Raw genomic sequence first — 24,397 nt, 5'->3', positions numbered from 1 at the left:
TTTTTTGTTTGGACATATGAGTTCTGGTTTGAACATGATCTGGAGACTAGGACAAATCGGTTATGATCTGGATAAATCGATTCTGACCTGGACAAACCGGTTCTTATCTGGACAAGATCTGAAATTATCGTTTTGGTCAGATTACATAGGTTCTAATTTGGACATGATCTGGACAAGACATATAGGTTATGATCTGAACATGATCTAGACAAATCGATTCTAATTTGGACAGAACGGTTCTGATCTTGATAGATCGATTTTGATTTCGACATATGGTTTTGATATGGACCTATCGTTTTTGAGCTGGACATGATCTGGACAAATTAGTTCTGAGCGGGACATGATCTGTATAAATCGGTTCTAAACTGTACATGATCTGTATAAAACTGTACATTTTGATTTAGACATATAGGTTGTGATCTGGACATGATTAGACAGATTAGTTGTAATATTTACAGATCGATTTTAATCAGAATATATGGATTTTGATCTGGACATATCGATTAGACAGATCATTTCTGATCTGGTTATAATCTAGACATTTCTACACATATCAATTATAAAGTTTAATAATAATAATAATAATCATCTAATTTGATCTAAATTTACCAGATCAGAAATAAGTAATAAGGTTCTAAGTATGAAATTAGTATGAAATTGATTTTGAACCATAACCGAAAGAAATAAAGAAAATCTGTTTCCCAGTCATTTCGGAAGAACCCTAAACCCCTTAATCACACACTTCCAGACTAATTTGTTACATCAAAATTAATAGCAGAGATTCAGGAACAGAAATGGCGGGATCAGAAGCAGTAGGAGGTGGTGAAGTCTCTCTCAAAGATCAAGGCAATGGGTTTTTCAAAGCTGGTAACTATCTTAAAGCCGCTGCCTTATATACTCAAGCCATCAAGAAGGACCCTAACAACGCCACCCTTTTTAGGTTAATTTCTTCTTCATTTTTCGCATTGATTATTCATTTTGTTGATTCGTTTGTGTAAATTATTGAAAATTTGATACGGAAATTGTGACAGGACAAAGTTTTTGGTTAACAATTTATTGCTAAAATGCCACTGCATTTTTTGTTTTTTTTTGTAGTGATTGTTAAAAATGTTGTTTGTTGGTCTCGCTGACTATGGAATGAACTTGGGGAATTTATTTTCTGTTGTTGGTTGAGCTGGTTGATTATTGTGAACGTGGACGATATGATTTTTTGGTTGATTGATTATTGTTGTCTTGGCCTTACTGCATTTTCTATTGGAGTATGAAATAGCCTTGGGAAATCTACTGTTTTCTGATTGCTTTGCCCGGTTGAGCCTGTTGATGATTATCGGGACATTGATGAGAAAGTGTTCGGTTGGTTGGTTTGCTTACTCTATGTGTCCGGACCTGCAAACACATGTTCTAGCATTGGGACATTTGCTGTTCGAAGATTGTTGTTTGGTGTGAATGTGCTGTTGTTGTTTTGAACTGGAGAGATGATTTGTTACATAGAGTAAGTTGCCCTTTGATCCTTAATGCATATTGGAGGTTGTTGTAATGGTTATTAGAAAAACGAGAACTATGGGTTGTGAAGCAAATTTTGGTTAGTCAGGATAGAAGGGTTTACTCTTCTGGGCTAGAAATCATAATACCCTGTTTTCTAAGTCCTAACTCTTGAGCACAAATACCTTTCTCTTTGTTTCTGTTAACTTTTCTTTTCTGCATGGAGGACGAGGCTTGGCTTTTGTTTTTCCACATATGGTTGTGAAGCCTTGTGATCAGTGTAACATATTGTCCGTACTCATAGTAGTTTCACTAACACTCTAATCTAGTTTTCCTACATAAGCCTCATAAGTGGTTGAACTTGGAAGTTGGAATCTAGGGTCTTGATTCTGAATAGAGGAAAAAGAGGCAGATGGAAACTTTGATTCTGTCCATGGGCTTTGACAAAAAAAGAAACTTGCAGTCCACTCAAAATAGAAAAACTTACGAAGGTATGATTCAGTAGCTGTGTTAAGTAATAAGGTTAATATCTCATTTGGAAATTGGCGCACCCTGTGTTTTAAAAGGAGACGCTTAGAGCATGGTTATCAAACACCTTGCTTTGGTATTTAGGAGAGAGAAGTGAATAAAAAATAATAAAATAGGTAGAGGGATGAGTGAGAAAGAAAGAAAGAGAATGGAACCAAAGAAAAATTAGTGTTCATGAACACCAAATGGAAACCATTCTCTTGTATGGAGAGTTTGACATGTGGCATATGGGGGACCAAAAATATTAATTATATTTTTTATTTAATTGCAAAGTGATTTCAATGACCTAAATTTATTGTGTTAAATAAATGTAGATGGGTATGGATAATGTAGGAGAGAGATGATACTTTTGGTGTTTGATAAATGTTGTTAGTGTTGGGTTTGGTGTTGGGGAGAGAGAAAATGTAAAATATTATATTTTATTAGGTTGAAGCCCAACCTATTGGTGTTTGATAAACATGCTCTTAAATATCAAGGTGTTGCGCCTCTTCCACTTCTTGAAGTGCTACATATGGTTGTGGTAAAGAAATAGAAAAAAGAGAGGAATGGAATTAAAACAAAGAGCATGGGAGTATGTGATCATCTACAGTTATTAGTTTTCTATGCACACGATACGTGCTTATAATTTAAAAATGCACGCATAATAATACTTAATTGTTTAATTACTTTTTTCTTTTTTTTACTAATATGTTTTCTAGTTTTAATATCTTGAAATTTTGATAAATATGTTTTAAATTGATTCCCTAAATGTTTTTGTTTTTATTTTTCTGATTTAAGTGCAAGGTAAAATAAACAATCACTTTTTTGACGTCGCCTCAGACGTTCCCTTACATAATAGAAACACTCATCCCTCCTACAGTCCTACCTAGAATTAACTTTTATGCAAGGGAAATTTAAACCCTAACACCCATTTTAAAGGAAACTTAAAGGGAAAATTGAAGCTTCTTGTGGGAAATGGAAATCCTAAGGCTCGATTGAAGGGATTCACTAACGAAGTAGGTTCTTCTTTTTGCGTCCTGTTCTCTGTCCCTCATCATGAACCATCTACACCTGTTGGTTTTTGAACTGCCATCTGCCTTTGAGATTTCCTGTTTCCCAGTTTGATTCTTCTCACTTATCTAATCGATTCTCTTTCTCAGTCTTTTCATTGATTCTAGTCACTGTTATTGATTTTCCCGCTGTCTCGTCTCCCTTTATTCTCTTCTTTTTTAAGGACGGAGGAAGATGCTGATCTATATTGCTAATGAGATACACAAGGATCTTTAAATGGGTATGGAAATTAATACATGCCATGACATGTGGGGCCTTCTGCTTATGGTCAGCTTCCCCATAATCAATCAGGATATTCACTTTGCCTTCTCTCATCAATGGTTTCAGGGTCTTTTTTTTTTGTTTCCCATTTAAGATTTGTACATTAGTACTACTTTCTGTTCTTTTCTCACATTGTTTTGCTAGTAGTGTAAGTAGTTCTTGTAAGTTTCACATATTGCGGTTGTAAGCTTTTGCCATTTACTTCATGTATACGGGGTGCTTTCAAATCTCATCAAAGGCATTTCAAATAAACTTCTGATTGTTGATGTGTCATAGCATTACACCTGCTATTGGGAAGTCATTGCTCTTTTTGAAACAAGTCCTTAGTGGCTAAGCCTAAGGGGTTGCTTTGGCATAGAGGTATTTTAAAGTGGTGTTGTTACTGGATAAACAAATAATGGGTATCGGTCACCATAACAAAATTTGTACAAGGAGAATTTGTTTGACAATTTGTTGCTATGTTTGTAGAGAATCTAATTACTCCCTCCGTTTCACATTAATCACGACACTTTACTTTTCATCCGATTTTGATTAATTGCAACACTTCCCTTTTGCTTCACCAACTCCACTTTAAATTATAAAATTCCACTCTCCCCTTTCAAAAAATAAATAAATTACTCCACTAACTCTACTTTATATTATAAAATCCAACTTCCCCTTTTATAACAATATAAAAGCCTTCCGCTTACTCCACTTTATATTGAAATATTACCTACGTGATTCACACCCTATGTTTTTTTTGAACTCTGTGCAAGACCTACTATTGCGATTAATCTGAAACGGAGAGGTAGTAATTTACTTGTCCTTTTCAATGGTAGGTGAGTAGGTCACTAGGTCAAGACATGTCAACATTATGATTGATGATTAAGCATATTGTTTATTTGATGAGCTACTCCTCTCCATTACCTATTGAGAGTCACTGAGCTTTGATACCTGAAATATGTTAAACAGAGAGCCCCAGTAGGCTGGGTGATGAATAGCATACTGCCAAGGTGTAAAGTTATGTTATTGTTTGAGATTTGATTGATCAACCTAAGAATCTAAGATTTAATGGTAAGCTCCAAATTTTGTAATCAGCTTGAGGAAGTAGTTTATTTAGGATATTATATAACTTTGCTATCGACTCAAGCTCATTACTGCTTGAATGCACGGAAATTAATCATTCTCATTTATTCATAATAGTGATTATTTGGTTCGAGATAGACATAGGTGGATAACAAATATCAAAGTGGGAAACACATACTTGTAACTGTTATCATGTTAGATTAAGGAGTATAAGGGAAATACAAAGGAATTGGGCTAGCTTGTAATTTATGTTGAGTTTTTTTGTGAGGACACTTTGTCCTCTTTCTGTATAACCTTTTTCTGAAGATTAAATATTTATTTTTCCATATGAAAAAAAAGATGTAAATATAAAATCATGCTTCATAGATGGGGGACAGAGTTTGTTTGATTTGTGCTTATTATGGCTCCTTCCCCTTTGGTGGGATAAAAATAAACCATGAATGTGAACCTATTTTTGTGAATTTGAAGCCATATATCAACTATGATAAGCGTACTTTGAATGCGTTAGATATTTTTGGGGATTTCCATTTAGTAAGCTTGAGGTTTAATGGAATTCACAAGGTACCCAGGTTTTTAACTTTATGCATCAAATGACTAAGTTATTTCTTTATTCCTATAGTGCATCAAATACAAAATTTATCAAATGACTGAGTTATTCTTTGTTCCTACAGCGCAAATACAAAACTTAGGAAGCTGTAAAAGAGAATACACCGTTGTACCCTAAATATCCTGTAATGAACTAGCCTAAGGGGAGAGGTAGTCTATGCAATGCATAATTAGTTATTAGATAAAGTTAAAGGTAGCTTGAGAAACAACAAGAGCGGTGTTAGCTAGTCTATTAATGAAGGAGTTTAGGGAGAAAGAAAACATGATGCAAATTGATGAGAGTTAAATTTTACTTGTTTTACGCTAGCTAGTCTATTAATGAAGGAGTTAGGAGAAAAGAAAGCATGATGCAAATTGATGAGAGTTAAACTTTGCTTGTTTTATGCTAGCTAGTCTATAAATGAAGGAGCTTAGGGAGAAAGAAAGCATGATGCAAATTGATGAGAGTTAAATTTTACTTGTTTTATGCTTAGATTTTGCTAGTGTCCTGCCACTGCAAAGCTGGGATTGTAGATTAGGTGATTAAATCGCATCTAATTAATCATTCTTCTCCATATTGGAAATTTGGGACGTCATTATGTCAACCAAAGTCCCACTAAAATCAAGGAAGATTTATCTTGAATAAGAGTGTCCACCTATTCCATTAGTATTAGGCCTTTTGGAAAGGTGCCCAAAAGTAAATCCGTTTGGAATAGGCCCAAAGCGGACAATATCATACTAATATGGACTTAAGGTGACTTTTCGGCCATAATGCTCCAATTTCTCACTTATCCTTAATTTTTAATTATTCTGATAATTCCAGTATACAACGTAGCTGTTGTTGGGTGGAGCTTGCAATATTGATCAACCACACGTTTTATTTATGTGCAAAAGGTGCACAAAGTTGATTAAATTAAGGGTAACTACTAACAACAGTTTGAAGAATGTATATGTTGTGCCCAAAAGAAAAACCTCAGGAGTTTATTTTGCAAAGTTAAAAGGAGTGGGTAGTTAGGTACCATGTGAACTTTGTCGAATCCCAGGTACCCTATGAATTGTTCCAAAAGCTTTTAGTGCCCTTCTCTTGGTGTTTGGCTGAATTCCAGTGTTCTCTTCAGCTATTTTTTTTGTGATGTTTGTATATTGATACTTCTCTCCTTTCTTTCTTATTATGCATCAGCAACCGTGCTGCAGCTTTTCTTAACCTTGTCAAACTCACCAAAGCACTGTCTGATGCTGAGATGACAATCAGTCTTCGTCCAAACTGGGAGAAGGTATTTGTTGATTAACATAAATTATGAAATATTCAACGAAGTTCTAAAAGTATGTTTCTTTTCCATATAGGGTTATTTTAGAAAAGGATGCATTTTGGAAGCCATGGAGAAATATGATCAGGTATGCCTTATAATGGATGGCTCATAATCATAAAGTGCTCTAGCTTTGTCTGTTTGTAACGATTTTTTTAACACCTTGTAGGCTTTAGAGGCATTTCAAGTCGCATTGCAGTATAATCCACAAAGTACAGAGGTGTCTAAGAAAATCAAGAAACTTTCACAGTTGTCCAGAGATAAGAAGGAAGCCGAAGAGATCGAAAGGATGAGATCCAGTGTTGATGTGGCAAAGCACTTGGGCACAGTGAAATCTGAAATGGTAAGTCAGGGTTGCTTCTAGGTATTGTTTGTTTAGATTGTCTAAGTTGGGGTCATGTATGTATGAAACTGTGGTTCTTTTACTGCCTAGCAAGTGAAAAAACAACTTGACTTGATTCATATGGTGAGCATGTTTACTCTTATTCTGAAGACTTACGGATTCTTAACCATGGGATCTTTATGAAATAAATTTTTTTTGGTCACTAGACCACATGGGTTGGCCTGTGAGATGTGAAATGTTGAATTGAATTCCCGAATTCACAATAGGACAACAAATGATTATATGGACAAGTGTTGATGTGGCAAAGCACTTGGGTACAGTGAAATCTGAAATGGTAAGTCAGGGTTGCTTCTAGGTACTGTTTGTTTAGATTGTCTAAGTTGGGGTCATGTATGTATGAAACTGTGGTTCTTTTACTGCCTCGCAAGTGAAAAAACAAATTGACTTGATTCATATGGTGAGCATGTTTACTCTTATGCTGAAGACTTACGGATTCTTAACCATGGGATCTCTATGAAATAAATTTTTTTTGGTCACTAGACCACATGGGTTGGCCTGTGAGATGTGAAATGTTGAATTGAATTCCCGAATTCACAATAGGACAACAAATGATTATATGGACAAGTGTTGATGTGGCAAAGCACTTGGGTACAGTGAAATCTGAAATGGTAAGTCAGGGTTGCTTCTAGGTATTGTTTGTTTAGATTGTCTAAGTTGGGACTTGGGGTCATGTATGTATGAAACTGTGCTTCTTTTACTGCCTCGCAAGTGAAAAAACAACTTGACTTGATTCATATGGTGAGCATGTTTACTCTTATGCTGAAGACTTACGGATTCTTAACCATGGGATCTTTATGAAATAAATCTTTTTTTGGTCACTAGACCACATGGGTTGGCCTGTGAGATGTGGAATGTTTAATTGAATTCCCAAATTCACAATTGGACAACAAATGATTATATGGACAAGTGGTCATCAACTCATCACCAAGGTCATATCATTCACCAACTGTGGAACAGTTTTTGTTTCTATTGCCATTTTGAAATGGCTTTAATCTCACCAAGGTTATATCATTCACCAACTGTGGAATAGTTTTTGTTTCTATTGCTATTTTGAAATGGCTTTAACCTCACATAAGAGCTTGTCACCCCTGCCTGTCCCTCCTTAGACGACTTAAAAGCATTATATTATTTGAAGTTGAATTAAAATCACGATACTGCTGGCTAATTGGAAATCATCACTAGAAAAAGGCTTCAAAAAGCCTACTTGTCTACTTACAAGGACATCTTCCTACTTACAAGGACATCTTCCTGTAAAAAGCTTCGAGTTTTTGCTCTTCCCAATATACAGTGTAAATTTTCACTGTCTTCAGATGATGGCAACGGAAAATTCCTTTGGCTCCATTGTCCTTGAGGCTTGAATAATGCATGTTAGCTAGACCCATAACCCATTAAGAGACAAAGTCATATGTTGGAGGATAAAGTTTATAGTGTTTGGAGTTCAGACTTTAGAGTCTTTAGGCCTTTGGTCTGGGTATAACTTTTCAACCTTTAAGGCTGTAAATTTGCGTATCGTTGGGTTCTGTTTGGGTGCTGTCAAGATAGATCATACTCAGAAAAAACCATCCACTTTGTTCCATTTTATGGATGCCTTGCGTATCCTTGATTTTTTGTGTCATGGGTGATTCAAGATGCTAATGAAGAATGAGCCTTTTGAAAATCTTATTATGTGGATGCCAGCTCAAAGCAGATCTGGGCGACCACCTAATATGTGATATTAGATATTTTCTGATAAATTCGTTCCCTGTTCAATGTTAGGAAAATATATTGGTTGCAGTTCTGAGGTGCTTGTAGGCTCATCCATGTTAAATACTTCTGAAGTAAATCTCATGTCTAACTTGTTCTTTCTTCTACCACGTAAGCTTTTTGTTTTACTGTTGTGTCGTGTCACTAATGAAAGCTTCAGAACTTCAGAAGCTGTTAAGTTTACAGACTGAATTTGATGAGTCAAGTTGCTGTGTCCTTCTGTTCCAAAGAGATGTCCTGATCTGACTTATAAGGTCAAAGTAATAAATGATTCATGATACTTTTTGTCACAAAATGTGGTGAATTTATGTATCTGAAGAGTTGCAAACCAGACTGACAAAGTCAACTTTGTTATGCATGTTGTAAAATATTACAAATTATATTTTTTTTGACAAAAAACATTTTTCATTTCATCTTGGATATTGCAAGAAGTATATGAGGAAATTCTTTTTGGAAATATGAAAGTATATTTGAAGTTAGGGTTTTCTCATATGCCTTGATATAAGATATTATTCTATTCCCTCGTTCTTCTTGACATCAAGTTTACTGTGCTTGATTTCAGTTAGTCTATTTTTGCAGGCTGAGAAGTATGGAGGTGAAGAAATTGGCGGAGTATTGTTCTCATTTCTTGTTGAAACTATGGAAAATGCTGTCAAAACATGGCATGAAACCTCAAAAGTGGATCCACAAGTCTTCTTCCTTCTTGATAATGAAAAGACAGATACAGAGAAATATGCCCCTGCTGTGAACATAGATAAGGTTTGAACAGTTTTCATTTACTTATTATCTATTTTCTTTTTCTTTTTTGCCTTATCTTCTTGTGACTTACATTATTTCACAAGTCTTCTTGTAACAGTTTTCATTTACTTATGCCTTATCTTTTTGCTTATTGTTTTTCTGTCCCTTCATATTCCAGGCATTTGAATCACCCCATACACACAGCAATTGCTTTTCATTTCTTAGGCAATATGCAGTGGATTCATTCTCCAAAGCTGCTTGCTTAATCACCCCCAAAAGCATCATATCTTACCCTCAGGTACCTTGGAGTTGAGTCAGTTGACAGTAGGTTTTCTTGTTAATGCCTTTGAATGTCTCATGAATTCTTTTATACCAGAGTCTCTTTTATGCTCTGTTCATTTTCTATGAAATTGAGAATTTCGTTGTTCTTTGTCGTTGGATTATATTTGGCTTCATAAATTGATTTGTGTCATAAGTCGTAACTGACAGATTATTGTGACTAGTGGGCAGCTGTTGTTTTTCATGAGGATCTAATGGCTTCTTCTGATTACCTCTCAAAAGGCATTTAGAAAACGTTGCTTCTGATAATGCTATGTCATTTTTATGATAATCCGAGAATCACTTTTGTTTCAAAAAGGAAATATCTTTGATGACTTGTCTATAGGAGAGTGAGCCTGCGTTTTGTTTACGTTGAGGAAGATGAAGGTCATATCTTCTCACTTTGTCGATGACTTGATTTATCTGTTACTCCTTTTGTGTCCTTTTGTTTGCTCCATTGGGGTGAAATCACTTTTTTAGTTTTTGGTTGGGAGGAGTTGATGAGAGAGAAAAGTGGTGGAAGCAAATGTAAGTAGACGTGAGAGTAAAGTTGTGGTCCTCTACTGGTATTTACAATATGGGGGTAAACTCAAAGGGACAAACCAAAATGGAAACTGGAGCAAACTTTAAGGGACAGAGGGAGTAGTCAATAATAGAACAGTGTTAGGGACTAAATATTGAGCCATGGTGAACTAGACACTGACCCCTGTCACGCCTATACTCAATTTTTAAGATTAAATAAAATAGAATAATATATGCTGAACTTAGAGAACAGTGTTAGGGACTTAGGGTAAATCTTAAAATTGTACTTCGTAGCTATAAAGTTGTACTTAAACAAATTATTGTTGTCACAGACCACAGTATACAATTTGGATTTTATACAAGGGATGAAATTTGAATGGAGTCTTTCACAAAATATTAAACATCATTGCTTCTTTTTAAACGTTGAGACAATTCATTGTAGTCGAGCTAAATGTAAAACATTGAGACACTTTTTATCCTCTATTTATCACGTTAAATTATGTTTATTTAGAAAGTGTATAGCATTCTGATACAAAAAGGTTTTTAATTTACAGGTTTGGAAAGGTCAAGGATATAGGAAATGGAAACATGGGCAGAATGATGGATTCTTTGTACAATTTGAGTCTCCCTTTCTACGACATCTATGGTTCATCCCTTGTAACAATGAGAAAGGAAAGGCCTTGTGCAGGTGATGCTTTTTGACTTCTTTTTTAGTTTCTTAGTCTATTCTTTAGTCAGTGCATATGTGTCATTGTTCTTTTAACTGTTTTGACTTTCAAAAACTTGATTTTTGTGGCTCATTTTGATTGTTAGACGAGATAGAACGCTGTAATTGTATTTATTCTTTTTCAGTGAGGTCATCCTAGTATTTTTTGGTCACCCTGGCCTCGCTTCCTGTAACCGTGAAAACTTTTGTGATTGATTCTATAGGACAATAGTTATGTTTATGATGTACTCTTTCAGCGCACAGTTTTTCGTCCCTTTTATTACAATTGTCTGAATGTGGATTGGAAATGAGTAGAGATTTTCATGTTCCCATGTTTGATATAATTTTCAAATGCATATTAATATTTTTCAAACCTACATGATGTTATTTGTATTCAACTCATGGATTTTATGCTAATCATCTTCTTAGGGATCCTGAGGCTTTGGACATTGGCGCCCATGAACTGCTTCCACGTCTATTTAAAGAGTAGTAGCCGAGCAACCCTTAACAGTTTGACGTGGGTATTTTCATGATCTGGATTCAGATGAGACTGCAAATCTGGTTGAGTGTCGTAATTCCATGTTGAGTGTTTGTTCCGTGTTGCGGTCTTGCCATTTGTGGACGATCTTGGTGGATTGCAATGGAGAAGAGCATCACTTTTGAGTCATTGCTCAACAATTAATATTATGTTTGGTTGATCTTCCGTCTCATGGTTCATACTTTCTGCTGATGATTTGGTGTTTGGGTGAAGGGGTAACGATCTGATATTTAGGTTTGTCCATTCAATTTAGTCAGCAGGGTGCATTGTATATGAACTCAAAATGACGTAAGATACTTTTACGTGCATATCTGAGACGATACTGCATTGATGGTGATCAGTTTTTGAGGCTTTGTTTATGCAAGCTGAGGCAGTAGTTTTAAGAGCTGATATATTTCTTTCTACTTGCATTCTTATTGTTGTGATTTTGTTGTCAAATTCCTGTATATTTTTTACCAAATATATTTGTACCCGTGCATTGCATTAAGTCCTTATGTTTGGTCTTAATGTCTTATGTGACCAGATTCCTGTTTAACTTTGTTCTGAATTAAGACCGCCAGCTCCGAGTATTCAAGGACAGGACTAGAAATACACTGGGATTGATATAGTTAGTTGAACAATTTAGCTTTGTCAACTTTGTACCATCACTACTTAGGAATGATAAATTTTCCTAGACACCGGATTACCAGAAAATAGAATATGTGATGATTAGTTACAGTGAAGGAGTATCAGATTTATTCAAATGCCCCATTCTATTGATAGTCTTGATACTGCTCGTGCACATGCGTAATGGTTGGACAAGCATTCCCTGCTCCGCCACATGTGTATCACACATATTTTAGTAGCATTCTTGCAAAGTTGATTCATCGATAATCTTGATACGAGGTGGGCTACATCGTTGGTTACCAGCGATTGCATTTGTCCATACCCAGCCAAAAAAACAATAGTAACTTAAAAGAAATCATCTTCAACCTCCATCATCTTCAACCTCTTCCCCTTTACATTTTCTTTCTCCATCATCTTTCACTCTCTCTCCATTTTCCTCTATACAACTAATTTCATCCATTTCTAGTTTAACCCATTTGATTAAATAACAATCTTCTTGATTTATTTGCATCATTTGAGCTTTTAATTTTGTGGATGAGGTAATAATTCTTGTACAATTGTGAATTTCAACAAATTCATTATGCTTTAACATCACTTGTGTAAATTCGTGCCTTTTTAACTCGGTCTATTATGATTTTCATAATGGTTAGATCTTGAATTGGAATGATAATATATATGGCTACAATATGTCATTTGGATATACTGTCATTGATTATTTGGTTATTGTCATTGTTGAATTAATTTAGTCATTGATTATTTGGTTATTGTCATTGTTGTATTAGTTTGACAATATTTAGTCATTGACTATCTGGTTATTGTTGGTTTGTATTCGTTTTCTAGATGTGTTCTAGAATAATTATGTTTTTTAGTATGAATATTGTCATTGTTTTTATAAATATTGTTATTGTTTTTATAAATATTGTCATTGTTTTTACAAATATTGTCATTAACTCATTAAGGACAGGAGAAAGCATTCGTTGACTTGTCAACGGAAATACGCGAAATGACCAAAATACCCCGGGTATGGGGAAATACACCCACTGGTGACCAGCGATGTAGCCTGCCTCATCTCGATACTGCTTCACGCCCCCTGGCTGAGTAAGAATTCCCTTGCAGTAGACCTGTTTTGCTTGAGCTTTAGCTTAAACGAGCGATGAAATAAATGAGCTTTACCTACTTAATTTACCTTTAAAAGAAAACTATTAAAATACATTTAACTTGATTCAAGTCTTTTCCGATCTTCCTATCAAAAAACTACTTATTACAGAATTTTCATAGAAATGAAAAAAAAATTAAATTCATTTAAAAGATAAAGATATTTGAAAAGTAAATATTTTTGGAATTTGAACGAGCTTTACACAAGTCATATCCGAAGAGATGAGCTTACATGAGTTGTTGATGAACATTAGAAGTCGAACATGTACGTAGTTGTTTCCGCTTGGCACATTTACTTAACGAGCTAAATGCATGTTTCGTTCAAACTTATTTATTAACAAACAAGTTTGCATCGAGAGTAGTTGACGCGCGAATATATCAACCCATTTACACATCTACTTGCACCACGAATGTGCATGCTTTGACTGCTTCAGCCACCGTGAGATGTATGTGCTCCTCACCAAAGGTTTTAATAGAGTTGGAAAGATGTATTTTCTTGATCACCTCACTTCCTGGGTTTGCTAGTATAAGCTGCAGCAATAACATCACTTAGTAAATGTGAAATACAGAGAAAAAGTGTAGTATAAACTTTCAAGCTAAGCATGAAACTGTACCTTTATACCCTTTCTTTCGATGAATTTCTGTACTTCTTCCATTAGGCTGATCCCACTAGTATCGATGCTGCCTACGGCTGTGAAGAAACGTCAGATTGTTATGTAGGTATTGTATTCAACTAATTGATTTGTGTGTGTGTGTGTGTGTCTGTGCGAGAATCAGTTGGCGCAAAACAAATTACAAATTACAAATGGGGGAGGGATGACTTATCACTAGACTAAGATCTTATTGGTAAGGAATTGAAACATTTAAAGGGGTATGTATATTTACCTCCTAAATCAAGTATCACATATTGCAGACTTTTTTCTCCACAAGATTTTATCCTATCTTCTTCCTCGTCAACCCATCTCATGATTCTGCATGTGGTTTAGAGCATCAGTATGAATGTGACAACTAATTTCCGATAAGTTAAATGATACAAGTACCTTTCTCTTAAGTAGTTAGTGCAAGCGAAGTTGATAGGGCCATCAATTTGTAGGATGAGAATACCACTAACTCTTTGGGCAAAATCATAGTGTTGGATGCTTCTGTAGGACGTAGTGTTTGGTATGTTTCCTAGCACCAAGGTCTTAGGCCTTGCCACTACTAGTAGAAGTCTTACTACAGATAGGCAAACCTGCAAATATACATACATAATTTATTTATGAAAAGCTAGAATATCTTATACGAATTGAAGTACTCCCTTGACATATATATATATATAGTCATTAGTCACATACCGCGGTAATCAAGCCATTCTCGACACTCCCAAAGACGACCCCGACATAAGAACATATACAAATGACGAAGTCGAATTTGTCAACCTTCCAAAGATGAATGACTTGTTCATATTTGATCAGTCCAAGCATAGCATTCATTATAATTGATGAAAGAACCACAAGCGGTGTGACACTAAAAAATGGTATTAGAAATAACAACGTCAACATCACTCCTATTGACATTATTATGTTCGATACCACTGTTTGACACCCTGCGTTAAAATTCACTGCTGTTTTTGAAAATATTCCTGTAAAACACAAAACCAATTTAAGTTTAATTTGTCTGATCAAAACTCGACAAACATGCATAAAATCAATTGAAAGATGTTAACCTGAAGTGAGATAGCAGGAAGTGGTAGAGCCAACAATGTTCATTAGCCCAAATGCTAGCATCTCTTTGTTCCCATCGATGTGGTAGTTCTTAACCAGTGCAAAGCTTCGACCAACTGCCACACCTTCCTATTGTTACAATTGTTAAGATCTAGCTACAGCTTTTCAACATAAACATTTAGGTAAAACACTAAAGGTTTAAGACGTTCAAAAATTATTGCATTATGCGTACTAATCAAAGTGTTAATATATATACTTCGCAGTAGTGAGATGGGGTGATCCGAATGCAATGATTCCAAGCTTGTTAAGAAGACTTACAGCTAATGCAATGATTCCAGTAATGGCACCCGTTTTAATCGCAGTAGTGAGATGGGGTGATCCGAATGCCAAATCCCTATAAGATGGTGGGTTTAGTCCTTTCTTCAAGTGTCCAATCTATAAGAATATTACCGACAAAATTAATTAATAAACTGTTTTCAAAATCAATATGATTATTTACAACGTATGTAGAATATTGTATTCTGCGTTTTACTTACCACTTGGATGCCATGTTTCTCGGCGTGAGTCAAGTAGACGATCAAGCTTCCTAGAATAACAGATGTAAGGGGAGCCATTGCACTTATCCAAAAATATATCGGTTTTCTCTTACTCTGTTTATTTCAATAAATTCAAAACGATTAATCACTTTACTCTAACATAAACTATACATTAATTTCATAACTTTTGTGATAAAATATTGAGCAAATTAAATATGATTTACTTATAACTATAAAATACTTTACTCTAACATAAACTATACATTAATTTCATAACTTTTGTGATAAAATATTGAGCAAATATGATTTACTTATAACTATAAAATGGGTAGAGAGAGCCATAAAAAATAAATGGTGTAAACGGGATTTGATCTCAAGTCTTGAGTATCACCTTTCACATTTTACCAATTAATTAAGTTAATTTGAAGTTGACATCTACAAAACAATTTATAACTTTCGTCCAACAAAATTCAGTTTTAATAATCTGCTATATATTACTATCTCCGTTTCGTAATAGATGCATCGTTTCTTTTTTTTACGTATTCCAACATGTTTCTTTGAACATTATCAATACCTCTAATTGCGTGTAAGTAAAAGTTATAAAAAATTGATATTTGAAATCCTCACATTGATACGAATTTAACAACATCGAATAATTATCAAAGTTAGTTAATAAACAGTGTCCAAAAAAGAAACGATGCATCTATTGAGGAACGGATCGAGAAAGTATAAATAAATGATTGATAACTTTAGCCTCGCAAAAACTTTAAAATTATGCGTACTTAAAACAACATTTTTTGACCTTTTTTTTATACTAAATACGTAGTGCAAGAAAGTGATGAAAATACTCACGTAGAATCTTGCCAAGACCATATAGAAGAGAAAGCCACAACCTAGAATCGCAGGTTGCCATCTCCACTGTAACAAAAAAAAAAAAGCAATTAAAGTCAATTGCTTCATAATTATAAAAAGTCAACTGCTAAATCGGAAAACGTTGGTTGACTGAGTAGTGGTCAGTAGATTTTTTTTCCCCTTTTAAGCCCCTAAACCCTGCACATAACTACCCTTTTTTCTTACATAATTTTGAACTTTTTCCAATTATTAATTAATAGGATTTTTTTGTTGTTGTGAATGACCATTTAAAGTCGAAAATTGTAATAAAGGATCTTATACAAAAACTGTTGTAAGATGATAACTTTACCCATTTTTTTTATGGTTGACTCTTATTTCTCGGCGTTGACTCGCGTGCCGGTCACGCGCTTGTTAAAAAATAATTTCAGATAGAACCCTAACTTTGTGAAAAATTGGGGGTTTTGCTCTTAACTTGTCCAAATAGCAATGAATTGTTATGGAAAACAACAATTTTGTTTAAGGTATCGTGCAACAGAGTTTTGGGAAGGAGAAAGCAGAGGTTTTTTTTTTAAGTTTTTAGTTTAGGTAAAGGGGCGGGGAATTGGAGGAAAACTTATGGAAAATAATAATAAAAAATCATTTTTTAATAAGTACGTGATCGATATTCGCGAGTCAACGGCATCGAAAAATGGGTAAAGGTCTTATCTCACAAAAAAAAAAAAATCTATTTTAGGTCTTACTCTGTATTTCACAACATTTATTAATAACGTCAAAATTCTAAGTGAAATATATTGTGAAATGGAGATAGTATGAGAGAATTACCAGATGAGTTTGGGAAAAAATAGCCTTAAGAACAGAAATGATATCGGATTTATGTGTGAAATGTTGTAATCCCAAAATGCCTTTAAATTGCTGAAAACAAACATTTGTCGCAACTCCTCCCATGAAGCCTACTATGGTTGCGTGCGATAATAGGTCCACAATAAATCCCAGTCTGCAAATTCATAAAACAAGTTAAATATTAAATATAAGAATGAATTAAGAAGGGAGATAATATTAATTATTAAAATAATGAATTACCTGAGGAGGCCAAGAGAAGCTTGAATAAGTCCGGCAAAGAAAGTAGCTGTAAAAGCTAAGTGTAAATATTCTGTAGGATTATCAGTAGGACTGACAACCTTACCCAATATATCAGTAAACAAAAGAGATGCAACTGCAACTGTGCCTATTGCCAAATCTCTTGAACTTCCCATCATTGCGTATACCAATGGTGGTACCAAGCTTGAGTCTGCATCCGCTCCCACAATACTATCAACCATTAGCATTACCCATTACCTTGTCAACAAATGCGGCAACTCGGTGTGCAATAAATTTATTGTAAATAGAGATTATTTATTTTCATAATAAATACATCATTTTCACTATTAATTAATACTAACTTTACCACATTTTGTTACTCATATTCAAAGATAAATTTTGTATTTTTTTTGGGTTAATCTTAATATATATGTTAAATACAGGACTTGGGTCGGCCCGTCATCAAGAGAGAGTCCACTTCACAAGTCCAAAGGAGATTTCACCTTAAATCATGTGACAATAAGGGGAGTAGCAATTTCGCCTTATTAAGTGATTAACAACGTGGGACATTCACATGTGTTGTTTAGGAAGACTTGCTTCAACAATATAATTTCAGAATATCTACGGAGTATTAATTTTGATCAATGTGTAATTAAAGATATTGATGGTCAAAATTAGTATTCCGTATATAAATATAGCAGAAAGTCAATGGATGTAAAACAGAGGAAGTACCAAAAAATTACGTAAACGGATGTAACATGTACGCGAATTTCTAATTAAAAGTTTAAATATACTGAAAGGTAATTGTGGTATAAATCGTCCAAATTCCAAAACTATCAACTTGTGGTATATTTTCCAATTTCCATGTTTGATGACTTTATCCTATAATTTGCTGGTTTATTTCCATCTTTCAATGCAAATTATCTTGCAAATTCCAACACCCCAAATACAAACATAAATTTGGATACATTAAAATAAATAAATTGTAATAAGATTCTATTTAAGTTAAAAAATGAACTTGATAAGATAAATTTAGGAAAAATAAAGGTTATCCAAATACAATTACGTAGTAATAATTAAAATAAGGGTATATTTTGTTAACCTTATTTCACTCATTTCAAAAAAAAGTTCAAATAATTTCAAATAAGATAAGAGCAAAAAATAAGAGTGGATAAGTTCAGATAAATGCTGTTAGGTTCAGATAAGTTCGGATAATATATAACTTCCGGAAAAATAAACGAAAATTAGATGAATATAATTTTATTTTTTTAAATTTAGCGACCGTTTTTTGGGTCGGAGATAATATATAGGCGGTTATTAAAATTTTAAATTTATTTTGAAAATAGTCGGAATTTACCGACTGCTCAATAGTCGGAATAAAGGTAAAAGCAGCCGATAAATTTACGACCGTTGTGAAAGCGGTTGGTAAATTTAAAATTTACCAACCGCTCTACATTCAATCGGTAAATTTAGCGACCATTTCTTTTTCGGTCGGTAAATTCATTTTTACTGACTACTTTCACGGCGGTCGATAAAATCAGTTGGTAATTAAGCGCTTTCTTGTAGTGTAGGTTCAGATAATATATATTCATGAAAAATAAGTGAAATACACGTGAATAGAAGGCATTCTAATTACACTATAATGACTTTTGACTCCATATATTTTAAATGTGTAGATGAGATTAATTAACACTTCCTAATATGTCTCCTCTATGAGTCTATGATTCGGAAAAGAACTTTGAGATAAATAAAGTTTATATGATAGGAAATATATTAAATAAAACATGCAAATTTGTTTTCTCAAAATGAGTGTTTGTAGATGAGAAATTTGTGTGCATTATTCTCAAAATTTGTAACGTAACTCCTATGTTCAATTAGTCCTCTAAACTCGTCATGAATCCAAATAACAAAAAAAAAAAGAAAAAGTAGTCACCTAAAAGTTTCACGAATTGAATGAAAGTCATCTTAATTATATTGCATCGTATGAATCTTCATATATTGGATTTCCTATGGAAAATGTATACGCAAGACATGTAGAGAAAGAAGTGTCTAGGGTAGGAAACAACTTACAAAGGCCAATAAGGGGAGGTAAGGTAGCCAAATTAGCATAGCTAATTCCTTGAGGAATAGCAAGACTAGCAATTGTTACACCCGCAATTAGATCTGCTCTAAACAACTTGAATGTGTAACGAGGTGCCCATTCGAATATTGGTACAAAATATTGCAATCCTAACAACAATTTTCTTTGTAATGGTTGTTTTTTCAATCTTCTAAAAGGATCATCAGGGAAAAATGTCTCCTTTAGGTTAGCCTTCAAGGTTGTAACGAACGGTTTATTATCAGGAATCGGCACTCGTGTACCGCTTCCTGTACCCATTCTTCGTTTAAACTAATTGGCTAGCAATTCAATGGAGGTTTTGTGTAATATGTTTATCCAGAAAACAGCAAAAGGAAAGAGATTAAGGTGAATTTAACGAAACTGCTAGGCTAGCCAATTGCTGTATCTATGTGTATATATAGGATAATTGTTTCGTAATTGATTTTGCCACATCATTAAGTCGTACTTTTATCTATTTGTTTTACCATAACATAACAAACACTTATCCGTAAATTTAACCCAATGGAAATTTGTTATTGATTAAGCTAATATTCCTTATGGGATAAACACACAAATTTTATTAATATGGGAGTAGTGATTTTCTTCTATTCTTGATTTCATTGTGTTGAAGTAATTTGTTAAGCCATTTGGCCATCAAAAATACAAAATATCTTAAAGTTTTTTATATTTCATCTTGAATATAAATGCCCTTAGTTTTATGTTCCATATTTCCTTTCATATGATAGAGTTATGAGAAAGCTTGATTATATTGATTTTTGTGAGGGAGTATTTATACACCCATCAAAATATTACAAAGATAATAATTAACATAAATAGGAAGATTACAACTAACTATATATCGTAGCAAATACATTAGAATAAATCTATATACTAAATTAAGTTATTTTAATTGATTCTGAATGATTGTAAATAATCAATTAATTTATTCTAAGTCTATAATCAAGGAGATGGTATCTCCTTGATATTATCCTCAATATCATACACTGAAAAATATTCAAACTAAGGGTGAGTTTATCCCCAGACTCACCTCCAATCTTCAGACTCTACCACATCAGCTTTCCACTAACTTTTTCATTATCTAGACTCACACAAAACTCACCCTATTTTTACACATTATCCCCAGACTCACCTCAGACTCACCTAACTCCTAAAACAATATTTTATGTATATTTTTTGGGTACATTTTCCAAATAATATTGAAATTATGTTTTCTTATATACAAACAAAGTAATTTATAATTCGAGAAAAAAATGAAAAAATAAAATAGAAAATGTTAATTTCGAAATTGACATATATTCCGTACTAATTAGAAACAATAATACAACATATTAAATTAAAAAGATCTAGAACATAAATTTAAAGGCAAATGAAACAAAATAATACATAAATTATCAATAATTTAGTTAGCCGCTCCTCCAAAACGAGACCAAATGTGTTCCATCAAGTCATGTTGAAGTTGATGACATTGAGTACGATTACGAATTCGGAAATGATTTGCAAAGTATTGTTCCCGATTTGCATAACCGTTTAAAGTTGCAGAAAAATGAATTAAAAATATAATTAACTTTTTTTTTGGGTGAAATAAAGGCAAATTTGCCAAATACAACCTAATAAAGTTCTCCATTTGTCAATTACAACCTCAAATTTCTAATTCTGCCAATTACAACCTTAAACTTGTACATCTATTTTAAATTACAACCCGAAACCATTTTTCGGCAAAAATCACCGGAAGATGATGTCATAACGTTATTAAAAAAAATTACGAAGTACATAATATCTATAAAAATAATTTTTTTTTTCGATTATTTTATTTTATTTGTTTTAATTCTTATGTATCGATTTAATTTTTTCATAGACATTATGTAATTATTATTTTTAATAACATTATGACATCATCTTCCGGTGGTTTTTGCCGGAAAATAATTTTGGATTGTAATTTAAAATGGATGTATAAGTTTAAGGTTGTAATTGGCAAAATTAGAAAGTTGAGGTTGTAATTGGCAAATAGAGAACTTTATTAGGTTGTATTTGGCAAATTTTTCTGAAATAAAATAAATTAAGTTTGATGATGTGGCATGATTTGATTGGAGGGAGAAAAAAGTGGAGTCTTAAGCGAGTCTTGAGTGAGTCTTGGATTTTCAAACTCACTTCAAGACTCGAGGTAGTCTTTTACCACATTATCCCAAGACTTAAGCTTAAGACTCATCTTGAGACTCATCTTAAGAATAGGGATAAACACACCCTAAACTACTTATTCCCACGCCCCAAAAGGAAGCTAGGCTCATTATATTTCAAACTCTTTGGAGTCATTGTGCTTTTTTTTACGCATAGCACACCCGGTTCATCGGAGCTTAGCTTCGACTACATCCGGATCGACCCGTGTCGCACACCTTGCTTATGGTGGGTGAGTCTCCCAACAAGAGTTTCTGCATACGGTGTAAAATCTACGGTTTTTTTCACTGACCAATGTAGAGATTTGTTATACTCAGCAAATATTCACTACAATATTGACATTACACGGACCAATTTTTGTATCATAGTAAAAGAAACACTGAGAATATTTATCATAAACTACGAAAATTATAAAGGTCGCAACTTGCGACTTTTAAGCCGTTTTACAATAATGACATGACATTCTTATGTGTTATGAACGTAATTGAGAACTAAAATATTTAATTTATATGACCTATTATACTGTTATAAAAAAGGTAGAAAAATATTAACATTCTAATTTATTATAAAAATAGTAAATATTTGTTTCCTTTTTGTATCTTCTACTTTATTTACATATTTTCATAGTAAACATATTATGTTGATAGTAAACACATTTTGATGACGCATGACTTACATGACATCTATGTGTACCATTTAAAATCCGACGCGTAGGAACTTGCGACCTTTATCATCACCCCATAAACTATATGAAAGGATTTGAGAATACAAACTCTCATTGACGTAGGATTGAGGATTTTAATTTACATATTTTATAGGATAAAAATGGAAAGATTTGAATTGTTATTTAGTAAAAGAATATCAAAACCTTTTACGTTTTATAATACCATTACGTATACTACTACAAAAATAGGCAAAGAGACCTGTCCAAATTGTGAAATAGAGACCCGTGATGTTAGACAAGGGGTCTCTTCTTTTTTTCAAGACAATCTCTATGTGGATAAGAGACCCGTTTTTTCGAACATTAGATCTCTTATATTAAAGAGACCCGTTATGCCGATCAAAGGGTCTCTTATTAAGTATCTCTTTACCCATTTTTGTAGTAGTGCACCCACATTATTATATAAATATGGATACATAATACACCACATATGCTTTACGTTTTTGCAACTTGCAAGATATCTCATTGTTTATTAAGGGACGGAGGGAGTATATTTATTACAAATACCACTTAGATTTTTCACATTTCCCAAAAAACCAAACTATCTAAAAATGGGCCAAAAAATTGTAGAAGTGAACATTGACTTACATTGGCTCTTACATGAAGTGATGAAGTAGTTTCTCTACATCAAACTATAAGAGGTGTCTGAACCATTCAAGAATTAATTTTCCATTAACAATTAACAAAATTGAATAAACCAATCAATAAAAAATGAAACAAAATAATATATCTAGCTCACCTGTTTATGGAGATTTAAGGCTCACGACGTCTTTCCCTTTTAGTTGATCTCCTTCTAGAAAATATCATTTGTAAAATGGGGGTAGCTAGGATTGTATTGATATCGCGATCCTATGTCGATCCTAGAGATCTCTATTTTATAGAGGTGACACGGCTAGAAATTTTATACCGCCTTCTGATCCTAAATGTTGTGGGATCTTTTACGGTGATGACGTGTCACGCGTTCCTCGGAGGTATCAAGTATGACCTGGCACGAACTTCTGGCAACCTGCAAAACAAGAATATTCCCGTAGGAATATTCCCTCCGATGCTTAAGTAAGTATATGCTAGAGAGAGAAATAAGTTGTAGAGAGAGGGCAGAGCAAAGTTAATGCTAAGTTGGTGGGAATGAATTGATTCCCCTTTCCTTGGGATCTGAGCCCTATTTATAGTGCTAGGGTTTTTTGGGAGCTGGTCCTGCTTTGATTGCATAGTTTCTTGAGATCAAGACACGTGCCTTGCGTAAATACTGGGGGATTGATATGAGTCTGGCGGGCTTATTAAGCGTTTTGGGCTTCTTGTAATCAGTGGAGATGGGTCCCTTCTGAGTAAGAGAGCCTAAAGACCTTCTAGAAGGTCTTTTAGACTTTGTTAATGGGCCTTTACAGTTTGGCTTAGGTTGCGTTTATTTTAGGCCACATCATTTGCCCCTCAAGGAGGATGCCCCTCGCCCATGTGGGGTAGGCTGCTTGTCTTGGGACCGTGCCACGTGTGAGGGATTTTCAGAGCTCAGTTTTTCCTTTAAAACCTTCAGAACTTCTTTCATTTTTCCTTTGTTACCTCAGAGCAATTTTCCTAGAGAGAGAAAGAGAATTCGATTTCCAAAGATCTGCTTGTATTTGCGTTTGAGTGTTCTTGGATTCTTTGTTCAGTGTTCTTGAGGATTTAGAAGATTTGCCAAGACTTTTCATCAGTTTGATCATTTTCTGGTAAGTTCTCTATCAAAACTTTTGTTTTCTGCATGCTCATGGGTCTCCTTTCTTTTATCGTTTATAGTGTCCTAGGGAGGCGTCCTGTGGGTTATGACGCCCATCTCGTTCTTTATTTTGCTAAAGTCAGACGTCTTGTTCCTTATACAGGACGGCATGGCTCGAATTAGGCAAACAACCAACGTGCGTGCATGGGATGCACCGCGAGAGGGGGACGATAGGGTTCCTTTTTCGAACCCGTCCCATGGAGATAGGAGTGGAGTCCTCTCCGCTCGTAATATAGGAGACGGGGCCGTAAGAACGACACATTCTTCTAGGAGAAGGAAAAATGTAGCTTGCCGTCCTCGCGTTCCGCGCGAGGATTTGAAGATGACTTCTCTAGCTCTTCGGACGAGGAGTTTGCAAAAAAATCTTCCTCCTATGGTCCGGGGGAAGGAGGATGTCAATTTGTTTCCTTCTGACATCTTTCCCAGCATGAAATGGCTAAGGTATCTGAGGGAGCAG

The 24,397-nt window shown here is 34.2% G+C and overlaps 2 protein-coding genes across 2 annotated transcripts; one reads left to right on the top strand and one right to left on the bottom strand.

Moving 5' to 3' along the window:
- The first annotated feature begins 656 nt into the window (after positions 1-656).
- Positions 657-11,768, top strand: LOC110803709 (uncharacterized). Its single transcript, XM_022009247.2, has 8 exons — positions 657-940; positions 6,152-6,245; positions 6,316-6,366; positions 6,448-6,621; positions 9,004-9,183; positions 9,341-9,460; positions 10,557-10,690; positions 11,138-11,768. Exons 1-8 carry the CDS (start codon positions 795-797, stop codon positions 11,196-11,198), a joined length of 960 nt encoding a protein of 319 aa, XP_021864939.1. The 5' UTR covers positions 657-794; the 3' UTR covers positions 11,199-11,768.
- A 1,238-nt stretch (positions 11,769-13,006) lies between these two features.
- LOC110803703 (sulfate transporter 3.1) lies at positions 13,007-19,644 on the bottom strand. Its single transcript, XM_022009241.2, has 12 exons — positions 19,246-19,644; positions 17,179-17,386; positions 16,921-17,092; positions 16,099-16,164; positions 15,247-15,360; positions 15,029-15,145; positions 14,713-14,839; positions 14,342-14,628; positions 14,048-14,238; positions 13,893-13,978; positions 13,622-13,698; positions 13,007-13,538 (listed from the first exon to the last, which is right to left on the bottom strand). Exons 1-12 carry the CDS (start codon positions 19,550-19,552, stop codon positions 13,395-13,397), a joined length of 1,896 nt encoding a protein of 631 aa, XP_021864933.1. The 5' UTR covers positions 19,553-19,644; the 3' UTR covers positions 13,007-13,394.
- Between the last annotated feature and the right edge of the window lie 4,753 nt (positions 19,645-24,397).

The sequence above is a fragment of the Spinacia oleracea genome, chromosome 3 (genome assembly GCF_020520425.1).
Source record: "Spinacia oleracea cultivar Varoflay chromosome 3, BTI_SOV_V1, whole genome shotgun sequence".
NCBI classification, from domain to species: domain Eukaryota; kingdom Viridiplantae; phylum Streptophyta; class Magnoliopsida; order Caryophyllales; family Amaranthaceae; genus Spinacia; species Spinacia oleracea.
The sequence above is the reverse complement of the archived record's forward strand: the minus strand, read 5'-3'. Positions and strand labels throughout refer to the sequence as shown.